The sequence below is a fragment of the Coturnix japonica genome, chromosome Z (assembly GCF_001577835.2).
Source record: "Coturnix japonica isolate 7356 chromosome Z, Coturnix japonica 2.1, whole genome shotgun sequence".
In the NCBI taxonomy this organism is placed as follows: domain Eukaryota; kingdom Metazoa; phylum Chordata; class Aves; order Galliformes; family Phasianidae; genus Coturnix; species Coturnix japonica.
Window position 1 is genome coordinate 57,006,787 of NC_029547.1, and position 22,355 is coordinate 57,029,141.

At 37.0% G+C, this 22,355-nt stretch overlaps 1 protein-coding gene across 2 annotated transcripts in view; it reads right to left on the reverse strand.

The window, feature by feature from the left end:
* Positions 1-22,355, reverse strand: part of MSH3 (mutS homolog 3) — a 107,492-nt gene that overhangs the window by 27,222 nt on the left and 57,915 nt on the right. For both annotated transcript variants that reach the window (XM_015849792.1, XM_015849793.2), the window contains exons 14-19: positions 17,673-17,860; positions 13,546-13,714; positions 10,251-10,315; positions 8,788-8,904; positions 5,219-5,326; positions 2,211-2,325 (exon numbers count right to left, since the gene is read on the reverse strand). In XM_015849792.1, coding sequence (XP_015705278.1) covers positions 2,211-2,325; positions 5,219-5,326; positions 8,788-8,904; positions 10,251-10,315; positions 13,546-13,714; positions 17,673-17,860 — 762 coding nt within the window. The remainder of the gene's footprint in view (positions 1-2,210; positions 2,326-5,218; positions 5,327-8,787; positions 8,905-10,250; positions 10,316-13,545; positions 13,715-17,672; positions 17,861-22,355) is intronic.

Genomic DNA, 22,355 nt, shown 5'->3' on the forward strand with positions numbered 1-22,355 from the left:
TGCAAAGCCAACTTTCAGGAAGAATATGTATATACTGCTCAGGGAACACAGCCATACACCAATATCTTACTGAAATTTATGGTAGAGCTAATGGATGTTTATGTCAAGTCAGAGCAAAGAAAACCTTCCTAAAGTTAGGTTTCTGACAGCATTTCAGCTGAACCTATGACAGGAGGCACATTTTCCTGCTGATTCAGGCAAATTCATTAAAACTAGAGACGTTTTAATAAACTGGATTCCCACCCACCTCTCACCAAAAAAAAAGAGAACTCAACAGTAAGAGAGAAGGTGATTCTATCATGATTCTTGGCTTTGTAATACACAGTATTTGGAAAGCCAACATAAGAAAGAGAATGAAGGGAAAAAGTAAATGATGAGTACTGAATGAAATGTTGATTTTTTTTCAAGGTGCCATCTGTCACTATTTCAGAATTCACAAACAATTCTGAAAACGTTCTATGAAGTACTGTGCAATATCTCTGTCATTGTTCCATATTTACAAATATTTCTAGAGAAATGCATACAAGTTTGAGCAACACTTACACCATGGCAATGACTTTACGCTGACATCTGCTACCTTTTCTGCATTTAATGTATGAAAGGGCAGATATGTATTTAGAGGTAAGTCATGAGCTTATTTTTATATTCGTTAGGAAAAGAAAGGTAGTATGTAGAAAAAGATATAGGCAAATATTAAAAAAAGAAAAAAAAAAAGTTTTTCAGGAAAGAAGAAAAAGAACCATGTAGGTTGCTCCAAAAGTAATGTTTCCTATTTATTTCCATGGAAACTACAACAGACAGAAAGAGCACAATAACCTTATTTGATAGAGCACATTCTCAGCTACAAAACACTGTTTTTCAACACAGTTGCTGCCATTTGCTATGTTTTTTGCCAGCACTGAACAGGAGCCTGCACACTGAGCTGTAACTTCTATTTGGCGGTCTGGAAGATGGCTTTTCTTTCACACTGTTGCTGCAACCATTGAAACACATCACCCACTGCCTCACTGTGATCGCATCCACTGGCTGGTCTCTGTAAATGTTTAGCAAGGATCAACAAATGTCAGTGGATCCCATCTTTTCTGCAGTGGGCAAGTTAATTCCATACTGTTGCTGCAAATGTTCCATGCCAGACACCATTCTGTCAGAGTGCCCCTCTGCTGCCATCTGTCACATAGCAACAACATGTAATGGAATATGGGCAGGAACGTTCAACCTCAATTGCTGCACCACCAGTATCTGCCTGTGACATCATGGGCCAATGTCACAAAATAGGCATTACTTTCAGAGCATCCCTCTTAAAACATGCTCAACAGAAACAGATATGTGAAATAAAATAAGGTAAGCATTTTTATACCAAATTTAGCTAATCTACATTATATGGTGTAAGTAATATTGCACGAATAACAACAAGGAGCCCTCTTGGATCTACTGACAACAATATCAAAAAAGCAGAAACCTTCTCATTTCCCAACATCACGTTACTTAACTCTCTGTTGCATAAAACAAGTCAGGAGACTTACGGGTAACACAGAATCTGTAGCTACACATTCAAGATCTTTATCTATGTTAATAAGGCTTCTTAAAATTACTATGCAGTATACAGAGTGTGTATACAATACTACAGATTTAATAGTCAGACCTCCAAATCTGCATAATCAAATTAAGAAATACTGAACTTTGTACTTCTAGAAAGAAAAAAAATGCTTAGTACCTTAGAGCTATGTTAGAAATAATTTGGAAAACTGACCCTGTAAATGTGACACATGAATTTAAATGGTTAGTAATTTTATACATTGCATTCCTTTGGAAAAACAACAGTTAAGAACTAAACAAATTTAAGATAAAATTCCTACAAAAATGCACCCTCGCTCCAACAACATTGGTAATAATCCTGTAATTATTCACTTACATTTCAAAAATAAGCATTTAGGAGTTTCATTTTCCTAATTTTCAGATCACTTTTTTTCCCCCTCTTTTCTTATTTTTATTCCACTAAGCCCAAACAGGGTTGCTAAGACAGAATCTGGCTGCGTGATAACAGCAAAAGGACAAAACTGATGTGGCTGTGTGTAGCAATGTCTCTCTGACATGAAAGCAAGCAGCCAGTTTTAAGACTAAATTATTTATTTTAACTTCTTGGCCAGGAAGCAAATCACAGATTCCTCCCCCTGAATGATCTGAAGCTCAAAGGGTATCTCAATACTTACTGATAGGTTCGTGGTGTTTGGAACATACTGATCCTGTTCTCCCAGTAGTACATCAATCACAGGGTGCCTGCCATTCTTTATAATTATTTCTTGCTGGTTATCTTTCACAACTGGTCTGAAAAAAAGAAGACGTTAGTTTCGGTATGCATTGTAATTCATTACTTAGAACAACTGTTACTAAAACCTGATGGGGGAGGGTAATCTACAATGCAGAATTTCCTGAAAATATACACGACACATAAAAAAGAATTCTTGCTAGCAAATATTTCTAAAGATTAGCCTCATTTAGTTTGAAAAGTATTAGCTTATTAGATGGATGTATGTTAAAGTATTTAAGTATTTTTTTTCATTACCAAGAAAACTCATTCCAAAGAACCATTAAGAGCTAAAAAATGCACCCTAACTGAGGACAGTAGACTTTTGTCCTCTCACTGCTGCAGCACCTCTTGCAAATTTCCAGCACTTATGGATACATATGACATTCTCAGTAAGATACTGGGCATCAACTCATGCAGCCTGCTATGGGACCAAGCCTTGGCTGGCACAGAAAGAAATCTGTTCAACTATGTTCATTGTGACTGACCACACACAGACCCTACAAATCAAAGACTACAGTAGGACAGAGTTGTATTTCTATAAACACGAGCTGCACTCCTACTTGGCAGCAACTTCCAAACATGTTTAAGAGTCCCCACAATTACTGTCTACAAAAGGAGCGTACGAAACTGAAAAGCTGAAATGACAGCCTCTTTTTAGAAATAAATCTACAAACCGTACTGATGGCAGTTGTATCATTTGTCAAAATCGTTTAAGGAAAAGTACTGTTTCAAATGGCTCTACCTTAGGTACAAATTACACTATATATCCAAGTACACTACTAATGTAGCATTCGTAATTCTGCGTTAAATATCAGTCTGAAGTGTTCCACCTTAAAAAGCTGTGTGCTCTTCACATAAAAAATGCAAATCAGCATAGTTGCTAAATTATGACTACAATTTATTTCATTTTTTGCAACCTAGTTCTCCTTTCTCATCATAAGTGAAGATCAACATTCAATATGACTTAATGCCCCTCCAAACATTTTCCTTCATTACAAGTATAAGCACCCTGTGAAAAGAGCAATAACTTAGGAACGTGGCAATAGCCGAGGAAAGAGAATACTCAAAACCACAGAATTAATGCTAAACGATCCACTTGGTATTTTAAAACTCTGCCCTCATCTTTGGTAATCATAACTCTTTTTTTTTTTTTTCCTTTAACTGTTCAGGTCTCCTTCCACAAAACTGTGAGACAGGATCTAGTTTCAGGATGCTATGGGGCTTGCTGCCTGTTCTGGTTCCATACAATGGAGTCTGCAGATGCAGAGCCTCATTCAAAAGGTTTTTCTTATGTCTCCACAATGAGACAAGCATATGTCATGCAGGGGGAAAAACTGAAATGCTTTGGAATGCACTACATGTAGTTAAGTCATGGAAAAAACATCACAATCTGCAGAGTGGACAGCACAAACATTATATAACAATGTCTGGGCTACCTACTCTACCATCTTTGCATGTGTAAATTTGCTGCCTGAGAGCCCTGACTTAGTTTATCCTCCACATAAAGAAAGAGCCTCCCATCACTGGTTTCCCACAATGCCCTTTGGAAACTGTAAGAGGTGCTTACCTCTTTCCAACAGCTGTGGAACATCTAGTAGGTTGATTATGAAACTATCCTTACTCAGACAAAAAAAAAACCAAAACTCCTCTGAAATGCTTGAATTAGTTAACATGAATGTCCCCTTCAAAATTAATTATTGACATCTTCCCTGTGGCTGAAGTTGAACTCAGAAGACTCCTCCCTGACAGTTTACAAGCTGTAAGCCGCTCTTTAACATCCAGTGAATTATTTAAATTCTGCAGTGAATTAATAAGATTTTAGTTTGTTTTCTCATCTGAGTATACAGAAATAAGGGAGCAATTACTTTCAAAGAGATTTTGATAGAAGCACACAAGATCCCAAGAGTCCACAGGAGATCAATATTATCTGTAGTGCTGAATAAAAGCAGAAGCATATGTAAGTTGATTTCCCTTCATCCTCATACATTTAATAAACAATTTGTTGTATTTCCACAAGTCTTCACTAATTCGGATGGCTGTTCATAAATAATTGTCTGATCACTTGTGGCACAGCCTCACGATGAAAACATTTACTGGAAATTGGTGACTGGAAATCAACTCTTTATGGAGCTGTCTGAAATATACCTCAGAAATAGTAACTGGTGGCCTGTAGGGCAGCACTCACAAGTAATATCTCAGTGTGTGTCTGTGGGGATAGAGACCTCTTAGTATGGAAATGGGCACCTTAGAGAGAGTGACTGTCATTATGTGGAGGCAAGAGATAGGACTTGTGATGGGAAAGGAACACACAAGCTACAAGGTGGACATGCTTATGGAAAAGCTTTGAACCAATCTCTGGGGAAGCAGAGGGCTCATGTCTCCTCAGCACACAGAGCAAGAAGGACAGCCTTGGCATCAGCAGAGTCCCAGGCTGCACTGCCTGATGTGCACGAGCAGGTCTTTGTCAGAGAGATGTGAGCAGCTCCTCTTAGCTAAAACACTATCTTAGGATCCTTGGTGAGACATTATCACTGCTGTAGCAGGTGGCACCTATCTTCACCTGAAATACATCCACGAAACAAGCCTCATGCACCATAAAGTCTTTAAGACTAGAAAGACAAAAATAGAACAAAAATTTCTGGGTGAAATTCAACATACTCAAATGTATCTTTAAAATATTGCCTACCAGACTCATGTAAAACAACAGACAGACAAATAGAAGTCATCAAATGTGAACAGCAATGCATAAGGATTTGAAATAAGGCTAGAAGCATGTGCAAAATCGAATTAAGATGAAACTATTGTAAACAATTTTAATTATGCATACTGTGCCGCATATACTCAACTCAAATTTACTTTAAATACTCAAATTCCATATAAAATCCTAAATAAAAATTAAAAATTGATTACCTGCAGTAGTCTCCTTGTTTAGCCACCTGTGCCAATGAGAACAGACAGTCGATAGTTGCTAGGTGACCAATCGCTTTAGATACAGGGTGATAATGTTCACTAAAATGGCTATACCAAAACAGTGAAAAATAGCAGGAGGAAATAAGAAGAAAAAATTAATTTCATACAAATAAAAACGTATTTTCAAAATATACCCCATGCAAGTTTTTCAGAGGGCTCCGGTGATCTTTAAATTATTTGAATTGAAAGCTCCCAGCAGTGTATTAAGTTATAACATGATGAAACAAGCTTAATCAAGATGAACTTCATGATCCTATTGTAAATGTGAATTATTTCTAAGTGCAAAAAAGCAGGCAAAATGAAATTCACTAGACAGCATGTGAAGGGTCTGCATTTGATCCCTGCTGCCTGAATGAGGTCTGTAAAAATGCCACTGTTTATCACAGTGGTAACTGAATTCCAAATGTCAATTCACTTCAATCATAAGTTAAAGTCAAAAATATATATAATGGAAGTGCCTGAACACAGGAATTGACTGCAATTTCAACAAAATATGGTATTTACAACAGAAAATTTGGAAATTAGTTTTCCACTTATGGTAGTGTTTCCCTCAGTACAAGGATGAAATCACCAGGACAAAACAGAAAACAGTTTTCAATGGGCTTCATTTTCTTAGTACTTATGAATTTCTTTTCTTATCTCCTAAGCTCAAGGAAACAATATAGAATATAAACCTAGAAAAGAAGCAGAATCTGAGGGGGAAAGAGTAGAATGTTGTATGCTGCTACCAGCACTGAAGACAGCAAAGTAAATGGGAGAGGCAACAGATCTAATGCAGAGAAGTTAACACACAGTTTAAATTTACATGGCTAATTTAGTGGCAATAATTATTTACCAGAGCTACTTTACAGTATTTCAAATCATAGAATCACTCAGGATGGAAAAGACCTTCAAGACCATCAAGTCAGATCACAACCTAACCACACTACCCTCACCAATAGTCCTCCGCTAAATCACATCTCTGAGCACCACATCCGAACTGATTGTAAACACATCCAGGGATGGTGACTCAACCACCTCCCTGGGGATCCTATTCCAGTGCTTAACAACCCTTTCTGTAAAGAAGTTTTTCCTGATATCCAACCTAAACTTACCCTGGCACAGCTTGAGGCCATTTCCCCTCATCCTGTCACCTGTCACCAGTGAGAAGAGACCAACCCTGCTCCAATTGTAGGCACCTTTCAGATATTGGAAGAGTGCAATAAGGTCTACCCTCAGCCTTTTTCCCCCCCACACTAAAAATCCCCAGTTCCTTCAGTCCCTCCTCACAGGGCATATTCTCCAAGCCCTTCATCAGCCTTGTTGCCCTTCTTTGGACCTGCTCCAGCACCTCAATGTCTTTTTTGTACCAAAACAGCTAGAGAAGAGCAAATTGGAACATGTTTCTCATTTGTAACAAATAAACATAACTGCTGAGTTCCTAACAACAGGCAGAGCCTTGCTCTTGGTTACATGCATGACATCACTTTTAGTATGATTCAGGTACCAATAAAGGGAACGGAAAATGATGGCTCTGCTCCAATTGCCCTTCCAGAACTGACGGTAATGCAAGAGTCTAAAGACAATTTTCAGGCCTCACAACTGTTTTGAAGAGCTCACAGCATGAAAACTTATTTTAATACTTACCAAAACTGGAAATATTGTACATCATTCAACAACTAATTGTCATAGTTAATTTCCAGAGTGTTTAATCACTACTTAAAAACTAGTACTCCAAAATACTGCTAATGTCTTTCATAGGGGTGGTCAACCTGTGGTTCTGGAGATGCATAAAGATCCAAGAGTTACTCCTAGTCTAGTGCTGTGTCAGGAATGGCAGTGGGAATCTGGTGATAGTTAATTGGAAACTGTCAAGAGGTAAGTAAAGTAACAGGCTGCAAGGGTGCATCTGCATATTACAACCATGTTAGCACCTGACAGAGATATCCTGAACAAATTCCTTTCCTTCCCTCTAGTTCCAGCCACCTGCTTCCAACTCCTCCGTCCTCAGAAAATTGTATTTCTGCTGAGAATCCTGTTCATAGAGCTACATGCTTCAAAACCTGTTCTTGTTGCAGAATCATTGCAACTCCAACCCTGCTCACTGAGAGCAGAGGTCCCACTTCTGTCAGCAAGGAGCCTCTACACATAAAGAGATGTAAGAGCACCAGGAGAAGGACATGCGTAAAGCCAAATACATATTCAGCCCATATTCAGTCCTATCGTGCAACACGAGATAGGACCCTTAGGAGAAACACCACTGTATCCTATCACATGTGACCCAATACTGGTGCAGCCAAATCCACCACATCAGGCAGATATGGAACACAACTTACAGATATCCACCACAAAAGTATTTTGATACTTAAGTATTTTCATCATTAAGTTTGATCACTCCTCTTTAAAAGACAAACGGTGGAGTCATATAGTCTGTTCTGTATTTAAATCAGAACACAGTAGAATCAATGATAAGCAAAATTGCAGTCTTTTTTAAAGAAGATAACTACAGCAAAGGCCACTGACATATGACTATATATAAGTAGAAGGAGGCTTCAACACAGTGTTGTTTACTTTCAGAAATTCAGCATGATAGTCAATCACAGTATTTAAAAAAACTCTCTGTCATGTTGAGACGGTTTCAGAGGGAACTTGTGAAGTTTCAGCAGTGAGGACAAAATCACAACTGAATGTCAAGCAGTAATCAGTGCACAACAATAGGAACAATTTCAGTGGTCTGTAACTTGTGGAAGTGAAAAAAAATAATTGAAAGCCCAACACTTGAAGAACCAAGGGCATTCAGAAATTGTTGAAATCATTTTTAAACTTCAAATTTGAAGATCTTTCAGCTGAACAGTCAAATAAGTTTCTCTGAAACTGGTCTGAGATAAACAGATCTTACACTCCAGTTGTGAAGCACGAATATACACTAATTATCTTCTAAGAAACGGATTCACAGTCAGTTGTAGAGTTAGTGTATAGCTGTGGTGGCTCACACTGACCCAAGAGATTGTCTTAGTACCCTGAACATTCCTGTCCAAAACCAGTGAGAAACACTGCAAAAGTACTTTATTTTTTTCTTTTATTATTGGTATACTTAGCTATGAAGCCATACAATTTATCAGTTAATACTGAAAGAGAATTTTTTTAGCTTATATCATAAATTCTTATTTCTCTTCATTTGCACTGTGCATTACTAACAAAACTTAGATTCCGTTCCATTCATTTACACTGAGTTGATAATATCTTTCAAACTTTGAGAACCACATATACTTAATAATAGATTTTCATCAGAATTTCAAAATCTGGAGATATCACTGCTGCTGTCAGTTCTCAGTTGGTTTTAAGTTCTTGCCTTAAAATACTTCAAGAACAATATTTTGAAGATATCTTTAAATTTGCTCAGGGTAAAATAACCATCTTTTTTTGTTGTTGTTGTTTTCTTTTTAAGATAAAGATCTTACTTTTTCTGTACCTGTAGTAAAAATAATATAAAATGCAAAGCAATGGTAAGGGATATGTTGTAAACTCACTCTAGAAAACGCAGCCATTCAGCACCGCAGTCAAGGACTAGCTGCTCCCGAAGCTGGTTGAGATGTCTATAATTTTCTATAATAAAAGGAGAGTGGAAACGGCTGACAGCTTTTGTGCTGGAAGAGAGAAAAAGCCAAACAGGAAGTCAAGGTTACTAAGCAATCAGCTACATCATTTACATTCCAAATTAGACAAATTTTCTTATTCCATGTGAGCCTTGAAAATGTATATTGTGTGTGTATGTGTGTTTGTGTGTGTGTGTGTGTGTACAAAAGGTATTTTAATGCTGCAGAAAACTATTTTGATGCCAGTGGTCTGTACTGTGAATAAAGTGATTGGTTACTGCACCACTGCCCATTCAGAAAGCTTTTAAAAGCTTTTTCACAAACTAGTACTTATCAGTGACGGGTACGTATTTCACAGAATTCTGTTCAGCCACACACCGCACAAATGGATGGCTTTCCTGTTACTGATCGAATACACAAAGAACTCCCAAGAAAGAAAAATCAGATTAAAAAGGGAAAATAAAAGCCTGATATAAATGTGTTAAATACAGAGTTCTGCACGCATACTAGTTTCTGTTTGAGGCACTTGTTATTTATCCATATATTTTCATTAAGTACTATGTCTGGCATTCCCAGAAAATCTTTAATTCTGAGGTTTTGAGGGGTTTTTTTTGCTTTGTTTTGTTTTTCAAAGTCCAGATTAACTGCAACTTGCTCTTCTTTACCTCTGGCTAATCCGTTTAGTTCAATAGTGATCTCATGTACAAATCAATAAAAACACTTCAGAGTTCACTCTGATTATGCCAACTTCAGGTGACAGAAGTCTGGGCTCACACCTTATAGCACTGAGGTATTTGACCTGCTTAAATAATAAAACCAGTGACTGAAAAGGAAAAAAAGCCAATTACATAGTTCATTCCATCTCTCTACTGAAAAAAAAAAATATTATCCAAAATGTCTAAGAACATGATTAGATAATACTAAATAGCACGACAAACAATGTTTGCGTACATGAGTAAAATGTCACTTTAAATATAAGTTTACTGAGACATACAAACAGATCTATGCATGCTAACCTTTACCTTTCTAAATAGAATAAGAACAGTTATCATTTTGAGAGGTCTGCATCTACTAACTACAGCAACAATTGAACCAAAACAACAGTTCAGATACCAGTATATATACATGCCATTTATATATATTGTATAATATATATATATATATATCACTAATGATATCTCACATTAAAACATTTCAAGAACTCTAATTCTGCAGTTTGGTTTTGTATGCTTTTAAGCAAAACTTATTATGGCAGTAAATAAATATAATCATTTGTTGGTTTTCAGTTTAAAAATAAAAGGTACATGGCGCAACAAGAATGTGTTCATGGTTAAAATTAACACCAAATTTATTCTTACTATTTGGAATAGAACAAACTTGAAAGATATTTTACATACCTACTAACCATAACCCAGTCAGATGGCACAGATGATATACTGGAATTTCTTACTTCTACCAAAAACTAAAATAAACAGAGATTTGGTATTAGACATCACAGATTGTTAGGAAGACAACAGAACCATATTTTCTTCTTCTAATAAGAAATCTGCCTACAACAGAGGAAAACCATGTTTGACCTGAAAAAGGCTGCGTAGATCAGGAGCTAATAGTGTTCCTTGTCCTCAGATGTGAGGGTTATGACATGAAAATTTTCTACCAGCAGCTCCCTTCCTGAGCTGTTCCTGTGCTGTGACCCCTTGCTGCAGCTTCTCTGTCCTTCTTCAACCACTAACATGCTCTTCTCAACTCCCTCCTACCAAGACAAAACCAGATCAAAGCTATTAAGTGAGTCCTGTTATGTGATCTGACCTAGCTGTGTACCCAGTCGGCACACAGTTTATTTACACAGCACCTACACAGTAATCCACATGTGCTGAGGATACTCCATGCCAGGGAGACAGGCCTTCAGAAGGATCAGTGATTCACTCTGAGCCATGCTCACCTGTAACATTTCACAAACAAGAACTCAAAATCTCAAATGCCAGCACTTTATCTTCAGTACATTATTTCAAATTTAGATACACTTGAGGTCAGAAAGAGAAGGAATAGGGGAAAACAGCAGTAATGGTAAGAGGCTCAGAGGAATAAAAATTATATCATGCATTTACTGCAGTATTTCATATGATTCATATTGATTATAGCACTGTGCTAAAGTCCTAGATGTCAAAGAATTCAGGCTTTCTTAAATAAAAGAATTTAGTTGCAAAATGAATTTCTAACAGAGATTAAATTAACCCAGAATCTGATCACCTTTACAGTGAACCATCACATTCTCATCTCAGGAAGCTTGTCCATTTCAGGCAAACTGATTTAGATAAAACCTTCCCTCCCTCACCAGAATAGCCAGCAACCACCTCCAATTACAATGAAGAATAATCTTAAAATGATCACGAGTTTCCACAAATGACATATGATTCTAGTTCTTAACTAAGTATTTGATAAAATATTTGATACAGTATAAAGTTTTAAAATGCTTAGTGGACATGAGAGAACATGACTGCAAACAGGTAGAAGAGCGAGATCTGCAAAGATTTGAAAACGAGCCAACTGCTGCTACTGCTAGTGGTGCTGCTGTTGTTCTGGTATTAGGTTTTTTTGGAAGTTCAAAATAATTAAATATGATGTGTTCACAAAACAAAGACAGAAAATAATCCACATTTACATCTGTGCTGGATGTCTAAGTGAATCCAAGACAGTCTAAGTGAACAGACAGTTTAATTGCCTGGTTTATTTGTGTGGCCAGTGAGAAACCATGAAAGAAACCGCGATGTTCTTTGAAACATCAAAAGCATCAGCATTAGCTTTTTCACCATTTAAATCTTAGTTCTATCATAGAGAAATAACAGAAGTATTGAATACATTGGGACCAACACACTGTTTATGCCATTGCAGGAAGCAAAATTTCTCTCTCAACCCTGCCTAAAACCAATAGCAATGCTGTCACTACCTGGACAGCTTCCTCTTCTATTTAGCACTTATAGAAATTTACAGTAGAGGCATGGAAACAAAAGATAAGATAGATAAGGGTGTGACTCCTTGTGTGTCAGAAAAGGTGTGCGTCATCTGAAGATCCATCAGAATACTAACAGGAATTTCACAGGTGTTATCAAACTATGCTGACTGAATATCTAATTGTATGCTGGCAAAAACAGTTATAGGAGCTCACATTAGACAGCAAATAGTTAAAGTTCATTTTTCTCCAGGAAGTTTCCGTGCAGCTTCACACTCCTCCAGAACAAAAGAACCACAAACCTTAGCCAATTGCTAAGAAGTTCTGAACACTACTACAGCTGTCAGGGTGCTACAAGACTGTAAGAATACATCAGACCAATCTGGGGAAGAAAGATCTAACCTGAAAGAGACTTTTCCTGTTCTCTGCTCTTCCCACTCAATTCCCTTTCCATTAATTCCGCACCTTTAGCACCATTCCTCACCTCAGAGACCATCTTCTTTCTGCAAAAAGGTTCTGCAACCCTTTGTCTGCTGCCTCTTTTGATGATACCAGGCATAATCAAGTAACAGCTACCCAAAATCTTCTGCTCCTTTCAAGAGAGATTTCTCAGTTCACAATTGCTTATGAGCTATCCACACCTACAAATACCTCCTCTCTTAAAAAGGTAAAAGCTGACTTGTGGCTTTTGAAATTGTCTGATTCAGTTAATATCTGGTTACACCCTCAGACTCTCCTCTGTCTTTAACCAGACCTTCTTTTCTCCCTTCCTCCATAAAACTGTCATCATCCACTTTTCAAGCCACCCTATACAAGAGAAACATTTCTAATCCTGGATCTTTGCTTCTTCCTCAAATTCTCTTCCATTTTTTTTCTTTGACTTCAGCATCCATGCTGACCACCTACCCAACTTGCTAGCTGCTCTTCTCAGCGTCATCATTGAGAGGAATATTCACCTGAGCTCTTCATCAGATGCTCTTTTCTCCATCCTAATTGGTTAATCTCTCTTAACCCCAGCTCTCATGCTATTTCCTCACTGCTTCTCAGTGTTTCTTTCTTTTCCCAGTTTTCTATGCATTTTTCCCCAGACTTGCTCCTGTCAGTTCCCAAATGATAATGCTGTACAGCGCTGCCTCACTGCTCCTTTCAATACCCTTACAAATCTCTCCAGAACCATCTTCTTTTTATTTTGTGTTCAACTTCTCAGCTCACTGAAGCACGACCTGTCCACACTTGCGCAGCATATAGCATACAAATGCTCTGTCCACAGCCACTGTTAAAAATAGTGAAAAATGAATCTATCATTCCTTAATATTGTTCCTCTTCTCTTCTGTCCTTCAAATTAGAGTCTTAATCAGTACTTACAAAATTATTCTGCCATTCCTCAAATTAACCTAATGCTATGTCTCTTGGTTCTCTGAGAATATTTCTGCACTTAATAGCCACATAATTAACCTCAAAGTATGCAACTGTTTTTACACATAGAAAAAAAGCAAAGCATTACAGAATCAAATCCAACTTCACTAATGTTTTTTGTTCTTTAAATCACTAAAGTAAATTGAGTTAACAAATTAAAAAAGCATCCTTGTCAGAAAACTATTCCAAAGATGTACAGAAGAATATGTTAAGATGACCTCATCAAATATCATACAAACTGAAGAGAGTTCCAGCTAAGCCCCAGCCTTCCGCAATTTTTTAGTAGGGTACAAAGATACAGTCATAAACCACAGACATCGTATTACCTCTTGACCAGAAACTGTAACGTACTCTGCAGAAGGATTCTTAATTTGTTTACGAATTTCCAGAAGATGTAATTGGATTTTAGACAGCACATCCAGGATCTCTTCCTTTTTCTTTCTGATGACAGGGAAATCTGTAAGGTCTTTGAATAGTTGGGTTTTATCTCCAGTCCTGTGCATAAGAAGTGTAAGAAAAAATAACAGTAAATCCGAAAATGTATTCGCTTTTTACCAGCTATGTCTTTATTTTTATTAATTATTCTCATTTATTTTAACAATAGCTTTATTTCCCTTTAAGTTCTACTTGGTGCAGCAAATTTATCAGAAGCTATTATATACACTACATAAACAGAGAGGCACTGTGAATACAAACTATCAAAGGCTACACAAAGACAGCTCCAGAAAACACTTTCAAAATTCCTTCCTACTCTAACACATGATGCTCATTCTTCTGCTGTTTTCTTGTTCTGGTTTGGCTTTTTTGTTTGCCTCCTCTGAATGTGAATCCTGAAGCTTTCTACTTATTCTCTCACAGCCCAGCAGTGTAAAAAATAACAAAAGAAAGCACAACAAGTTGTTCCTTTCTGTCTCAGTTTGTAATTCTGGAATTACAGTTGCTTCAGTTGCTGTCTCACTCTTCAGCATCCTGAATACAGGCAAAATCTTTATCAATACTGAATGTGGAGCTCTGGATAAGTTCTGTACAACTTGTTAACGATTTTTTTCATAGATTTAGAATTTGCCAAGTATGGGCAGATTTCCGTGAAGACTGCAAAGAAAGATCTTCCCACAAGGCTTTCATCAAAGTCTGAAGGAAGGCTGCTCTCAAAGCAGTGCCTCCTATTTTATGATGCTGGCCCAAAACAGCAGAGGCGGCTGTTGGTGGTACAGCAGCAAAGGCTGAACCTTCCCACAAGTATCCCATTACATGTCAATGCTGTTTGACAGATGGCAGCAGAGGGGCACTCTGCCAGAATAGTGTCTGACATGGAAGTGTGTATGGAGCAAAGGAGTGTCACTAGAGTCCTCCATGCAGAAAGAGTTGCACCAATTGACATTCATAGATGCTTACTGAACATTTATGGAGGCAAACACTGGATGCGAGTACAGTGAGACGATGAATGGTGCGTTTCAGCTGTGGCAACAGTAACAGCTGTTCTCTGTGGGTGCAGATTGTTGTGAGTACAGCACACAGGCTCACAATCATTGCTGGTGGGAATGCATAGCTAATAGTGGTGACTGTTGAAAAACAGCGTTTTGCAGCTGAAAATGCGCTCTATCAAATAATGTTCCTGTGTTCTTTGTAGCTGTTGCAGTTTCCATGGAAATAAGTAGAAGGCAATACTTTCAGAGTGATATACATGGAATATAATCAGAAGTTGCTCAGATGAGCTTTTTTCTCTTCTTGTTAAAAGATTAACCTGAATATTTTTAATACATGCAAAACAATGTTCTTTTACAGACTCAGTGTCAGAAAATGACAGAATTGTTTTGACTGCAATATCTTAGTTCAGGACTGAAACCTGAAACAGAAAGTGCCATTCAAATGCTTAAAACTGTGAAATTGAACAAATTATTACAAATGAGCTTGTCATCAAAAATAAGTAAATAAATACCTTAGTAGGTAGCAGGAAAACAACAGAAAGTAGTCCAATTTGCACTAAGTTAACTGTATTACATATTTGTATTTTAGAGAAAATATGAGACAGTAACTGTTAGTTACATAATTTCCCTGAATTTTATATTTGGAGAGCAAGTAATTAGGAAATGAGGTAATAAAATATGGAAGAGATGACGAATTCCAGTGTCATGACTTCTTGGATATCCTTTTCCTTGAAAATGAATTCAGTTTGACCCAGTGACCAGGCAGGAAACACAAAAGCTGTGTTCTGACTTTACGTTACATGGATGTATCTATTATATAAGTGACAGTAAAGACACAGTTTTAAAATATAATACTAATTTTTAGAAACAATTTTGTGCTAATTAGACTTGTTTCCATGGAAATGTGAGGAAAAAAGATCTCTACAGCCAGCAGCTCATAGCAAAGACTGTCACTGGTATGTAATGCTTACCAAAAATTTAGAGGTTGAAACTTTAAAACAAGATAAAAATCACAAACTCCATGTCAAAAACCTCTTGGAACAGAGTTTTGAAAAACACTGCACCATATACTAAAATTAACACATGATGCACGTGTGTGTCTGTGCTCGTATGTATATCAATAGTCATCATAATTATTATGAGGAGTTTTTGAGCATGAATAATATTTTCACACAAGTTAGTGATGTATTTGGGCCACAATGAAAATTATTTTAGTTTTCATCTTGAATAAAGGTAAATATCTGTGCATGCTGCAGATCTGGTTTTACTATTGTGTCTTTTTTNTTTTACTATTGTTTTTTTTTTTTTTTTTTTTTTTTTGTATGTTACTCTAAATATCATCAAGACAGTGACAAGATATATATTTTTTAACTCACAGTAAACTTGGCATAATTAAAATAAATTCTGTTTTGCCATAAACTGCCAAAACTATAATTGGACACAGTGAATCAGGAGAAATCTTATTATTTCACCTGTCCAATGAACGGCAAATATTTCACTCCTTCTCAGTGTCCAAATTTATACACCTTGCATCTGTCTCTAATTAAGAAGCAAATAAAGGACGTCTTGGGTTTTCTTCCTGAATTTTTCTCAGCAGGGGAAAGATGACAAAAATTTTATACATGAAGTGGATATCTAATCTTAGCCTGCTGGCAAAAAAAAAAAAAAAAAAAAAAAGATAATAGTAAAAAAAAAAAAAGATATGCTGCTTCAATATAATGAAACATGAAACTATATGCTGCATACTTCATCAAGAAACCATAGATATACCAATTAAATCTCATACACACAGGAAAATGCTTAATGTTGAATGAAATTTGCTATGAGAGGGAAGTTCACGATGACCTGAGCATAAAGCCAAACGATATTCGCTTATGTATTCAAAATGTCTTTCCCACAAACATGTTGTGTAAACAAAAACTACAGAGAAGGGAGACAAAGACCCAGAAGAGGCAAGGTTGGCTGCCTTTTTGACTAGTACCAGGACAAAATCATTTTTGGATGATTAAACTGTTTGCTGTTCAAAAAGGAATGAGTCTTTCTGCCCACAAGCTACTCTCCTGCAAATCTGAACCAGACAGGTATCACTCCCTTAACTGAATCCATGTTCTTGCTTCATTATTTTGTATTTACGCTTTCTTGCCTTCTTCCTCCAGTGGTTAAAAGCAGGATCTAGGGTTAATGATGGAGACAGCAGTACTTCCAAAGAAGCAGTATACACAATAAATTATTTGCAGTCACTCTCCCATATAATGCAAATTCATTACAATTTCTTTGCCTACCTTATTTTGAGGAATGGGGTGGCAAAGAAGAACAGAATCAATCAAAAGGACAGATGCCTCCATGCTTTCTCCTTTCCAAGACTACAGAAAAGTAATTACAGCAAAAAGCCTAAGCACATCTCAAGACTGAGGTAGAAGCTCATTTAGTCATTCTGCACAGTGCATGAACAGGGCAGTAACCCCAGAAATGCTAAGAGCTGATGCAAATCCCACAGGCTACATGGAGTCTTCAGAATTATTAAACTCCATATTCTCATCATTACTGAGTATATAGAACAACAAAAACCAACAACAACAATTTGGGGGAAGGCCTCAAGGATTTGGTGAATTTTTAAAAAAATTGTAAAAAGCATATTTCTGTCAGCAGAGCAGCCACTCCATTAAACGTCAGGTCCCTCTTCAAAAGAAATAGCTTATCTACCTAAATTTTATAAAGTAAACGCATGTTAAAAGAATTGATATGTGCAAAACACTGTTTGTACTCGATTTGTTCCCCAGAACAGCTGAGAAGTTTTCCTGAGGCACATAACACAGGGCAAAATGCTTGCTCACCTAGTTTATCTTAAAAAAAAACCCAACAAACTGCAAGAAGCACTGCATTAACTAAAAGTAACATGTGCAGAAATATAAAAACTAAAGTATAAAACTGAGATTTGTTAAAACAAGATGCACTCTTCACACAACTGAATATACTTAGCCAGAAATTCTATGAGGCGTGGAAATTCACCTGTTTTCTCTACTTACTTAGCTGCTTCTTCATTAAGAATCTTTAAATAATGTTTTACTGGGGAGAGAAGTTCTGGTATTTCCAACAGTGCATTTTGTAACAGAGGAGATTTCACATGAGACTGTATGACTGGAACAAGGGCTTGAATTTCCAAGTCCAGATGAGACAGAGTGCTGACTATCAAGAAGAACTCTTGGGTTGAACACTGAAAAGGAAGCAATACTTAAGTCATTACAGTGTACATTTTCATTAAACCCTGCTTTTTTCAGGATTTTGAAAACCAGACAAAATACAGTTAAGACGCATGCACTGCTGTGCAACTGCAGAATCTTACCACATTTGCAATGTTAATAAAACATGCTAATTGATATATACAAAATGCTAATTGTTTTAACTGCTGTCTTTAGGGATCAATCCAGAGCTGATCATCACTGTTGTTATTACTGGGTGGAGATGTGTAATACACATGCAGTACACAGCAAGCAGAAAAACAGGCTGATAATGTGTGGGCAGCAAATAAGTAGGCTGAGTATTTTCATCAGTATCACAACATATCCATGCAGGCTTCTGCATCTACATGTTGCCATCTGAATTCCTAGGCTGTAGTTTTGGCAAGAGAGCATTTGGAAAGGCAAGGTTAAGCACAGAAAGGGAGAGTTCTGGCACAAGAGCACAGAAAAGAAGAAGCCAGAAGTCACTGTTTAAAATGTTGGTAGCTATTGCCAGATTCAGTGCCTAGCTGGTTACTGCCAGGTCTATGTGACAAGATGGATCCATCACTGAATTCCTAGCAACCCCATGTAATGGCCCTCACTTGCACATTTCTAGATAAGGAAAAAAGGAGAAAGCAAGCACTTATTTTTTCACCCTCTCCTACCCACAAAGGTATGAAAAAGATTTTTCTGTCTCCTTCAGGCAACTGATTACGGTATTATTGAAAGGGAATCTCTCAGAGAGCAGCATGCAACACAAAGTGCAGTCAGAGGCTGCTTTTCAATACCCACAGAGCAGGAAAACTGCATACCAGTTCCTTTAAAAAAAAACGTCTCACCAAAACCAGTAACTTCCCGTAGAAATGTAAGCTTGCATTTATGCTGCAACATATGCGTATACCAAACAGAACCACAGTCCTCAGAGACACATAACACCTCCTTAACCTGGTTCATTGGGACTCAGGGACATTTACACCTTAGAAAGTTTGGGGAAAAAAAGTTGCCAATAAAGAATTATGCCTATATTTTCTTACATTTTGGTTGACAGGTGCCTGACAATAGAAATGTGTAATTTAACCATAGTATTTCAAAGACAGGTTACGTTCTGCATGCTTTCAGAAAACTCAAATTCATCCTTGTTTTGTACACATGAAAGGTAGGATAGAACAGAACTACCAGGTGGTATCTCCACAACTGCTCAGTTGTATGAGAGTTTTCTTTTTTTCTAGACTTGAGCTCTTAATACTCCATGAAACTATGTGCTTCCCCCTTCCTTTCAAAAACTAATCCAAAACGCACTAAATCTCATCATACAAAAGTTTTATCTGGTAGCCTAAATTTACCTTCCATTAAATTAATCCAAATATCTCTAGTTTTCCTCTTTTGTATTATACTAACTCCACTCTCTTTGCTATTAACACCCTACAAATATCTCAGAGCCTTCTGTTATCCTTTAATAATCAATTTAACCAAACTATAATCTTTTAATCTTTCTTCATAAACAACCCATTATTCATTCTCATGAAAACTTCATTTTTCCCCTGCGCTTGCTGCAATTTATCAACATATTTCTGATAATCTGGAACTTGCTTATAAAAGCTTTGACAACAAAATAAAACAAAATAATAACACAGTAAATCTGTCAATGGCATTTGAAGTCGCAGCACAAAAGAAAGGTCTGAAAGACCGAAGAAGTGATAAATCCAGGCCTGGACTCAAAGTCAGAGTAATTTACAGTATGACTGACTGCATCATCGTCAACAGCCTTGATGCAGATAAAGGATAAAATTCTGCAAGACTTCCCTTGACTACGAAGTGTACTCCTCAAGGATGCAAAGGCTGAAGCCTTGCCACACAAAATTGTATTGTGGATTCCTGACAGACAGCATTAAGTGATTCATAGCAGAACAACATTCAGGAAAAGAAAAGAATGAAAAAATACGGGCAGTATGAAATACGTAAGCCAAACAGGTGTTTTTATGTTTTGTTTTGCTTTCACAAAATTATTCTTTAAAAAAGGAAGGGGGGGGGGGGAAGATTCAATCTGCAACTCAACTAGCACATTACCTGCAAGGAGAGGGCAAAGGCAAAAGTTTCAGAGAGAACAATAAAATGTATCTGAGGTGCTGTAAGAAGGGTTGGGAGGTAGATGAAGTAATCAAGCAAAAAAGAAAACAAAATTAAAAACAAACAAAAACACGAAACCCTCCACCACAATAGAAAAAAACCTTGATCTTGTACATGAGCACCACAAACAATCCTCACAATTATCATGAGGTGATATCAAAGAGTACATAACAAACATTCTGAAGTTTCTTGCAGCAACTCTGCTAAGCTACAAACACAGTTGTCTAATTAGTTAAAACCTGTTTGATTCTATTACGATCTTCAATGCCATTGGAGAATGGCAAATTTTATTTAGCAGAACTTAGCTGAACATAATGTTCCCAAGAAAAAGATGAAAATAATAGTTTTTTGCTCATTCAGAGTATCATTCTTTCCTCAGCTTGATCTCAGTAACACTGCAGGACTTTGCATCTAAAATTTTATGGCTCCAGTGCAGAACAAAGCAAACAAATAACTTGAACAGATGCATAAAATGACTATGAAAAGATAGGCTCCATTAAAGTGGGACTAGCTCTATTTGAATTCAAACTAACTTTACAGAAGCAATATATAATTGTGTTATAAATTAGAAGATTTTGAAACATGTTGTAAGATTAGTTTACATAAAGCAGGATTAATAATCCTGCAACCACCAAAGATTCTCACAAACCTATTCAGTGCCATTTTTGAAGACTAATTTTGAAATGTTCCCAGTGATGGTTACAGCTTCTCTGGCACAAGAAAAATAACCTCAGTGCTGACAGTGATGTCAAATACTTTCAAGCGGCAGTTCCTCAAACTATAATGAAAATGGTGTGGCTGCCACCAGGGAGAACACATGGAAGTTGAGCAGCAGTATGACAGGTCTAACACCCTTCTGAGAACACCACTGAACGCCATTGAGCATTGTTTGCATTAGAGAATTTGTTTCCAGCAGATCTAAAAAGGAGCCAGCAAGACTACAGTTAACAGCCATTGACCAGTCCAAGTTAAAAGCATTTAAAATTCAAGAAATGGGAATTGAAAAGCAGCATTCATTCATCACTCATTTCAAGCAAAAACAATGACCTTCAAGTTTTTAGTATAGTGAGCATAATAGATGTGCTGAAGTTAATAACGTGCTATGGGAAGAATTTATTTTAAATATCTTACACAAACAGAAACAAATTTCAAGGCCATATATAACAGGTGTTGACATAATAAGAGGAAAAATAAAAAATACAGTGTTTTTCTCTGAATCATCAGGATACTGAAAATCATAGAGCCTTTAATGAATTATCAGGCGTGGCTTCAGACACTGATTCAGAACAAAACAGGTTTTGTTTTTCTAATTGTGACAACTTACGAGGAACTCAAAAACAAGGAGACTCTAAAGTTAGGAACAGAATATACCAAAATGACATTTTATTATGTGCCCTGACAAGGTTTGATTGACTTCAGTTCTTGTGCAAGAAGACTTCATGAAACTTGTTCACTTTAATGTGTGCTATAAATTCGCTATCTGTTTGTTATGATGACTGGTTACACTCTGGTGACTGAGCTTTAGTAAGAAAAAAAAAAAGCTTATGGAGCCACGGGTGCAGATAAGATCAACACTTAGAGATTAAACCTGTACAAATATTTGTCTTCTGAAACACAGCCCACCACACATGGTTTTGTAGAACACATTTCTAAATGTACTGAGGGCATGTTCTGCACTGGTTGCTAAACCCATTTAAGCATAGAACTCAGGCAACTGTCTTGCCATTCTATACACTCCAAGGCCAAGCTGCCATCACTTTAACTGACAGAAAAAAAAGGTAGGATCCAGCCATTCATAATTCCCAGAGTCCTCCAAGAGCAGTGTAGTAGGCTGAACTTGTTATAGAGAACAGTAATTTTGAGATGTGTTTTCCAGCAAGATTTCATTGTGCATCAGCTCCAGGCACAACCTAGACAAACGTCTTGTTTCTTAGAGTTAGACAATATTGTTTCCTATTTGCCTTTTGAAGTTAGCTTCTGAATGCTACCAAGAGGTCTTCAGATCTCTTTATCTCCAGCCATCCCACTCTTGCCACAGAGAAGGGCAAGGCTATTTTGTGGTTAACAGCATTTCTGTCTGGGAAGATGTCAGGTGCTGGAGCTGCTGAAACTGAGAACAAGTAGTTCTTGTATTAATTCCTCTCTCCATAGCAACAGTAACATTGCTCGTCTCATTCCTGTAATTATCATTCCCATAATTCCTTTCCAAACTGGGGCAAACTTGGAGCTGGCAACACCACCTTTGAAGCAATGCCTGATTTTTTTTACCTCTCCTCCCCATTTGTACAAGAATGCTGTTCTAACTCCAGATCTGGGGTTAGATTAGCAATATTTTTTGGTGGTTTGGGACAATGGGAGCTT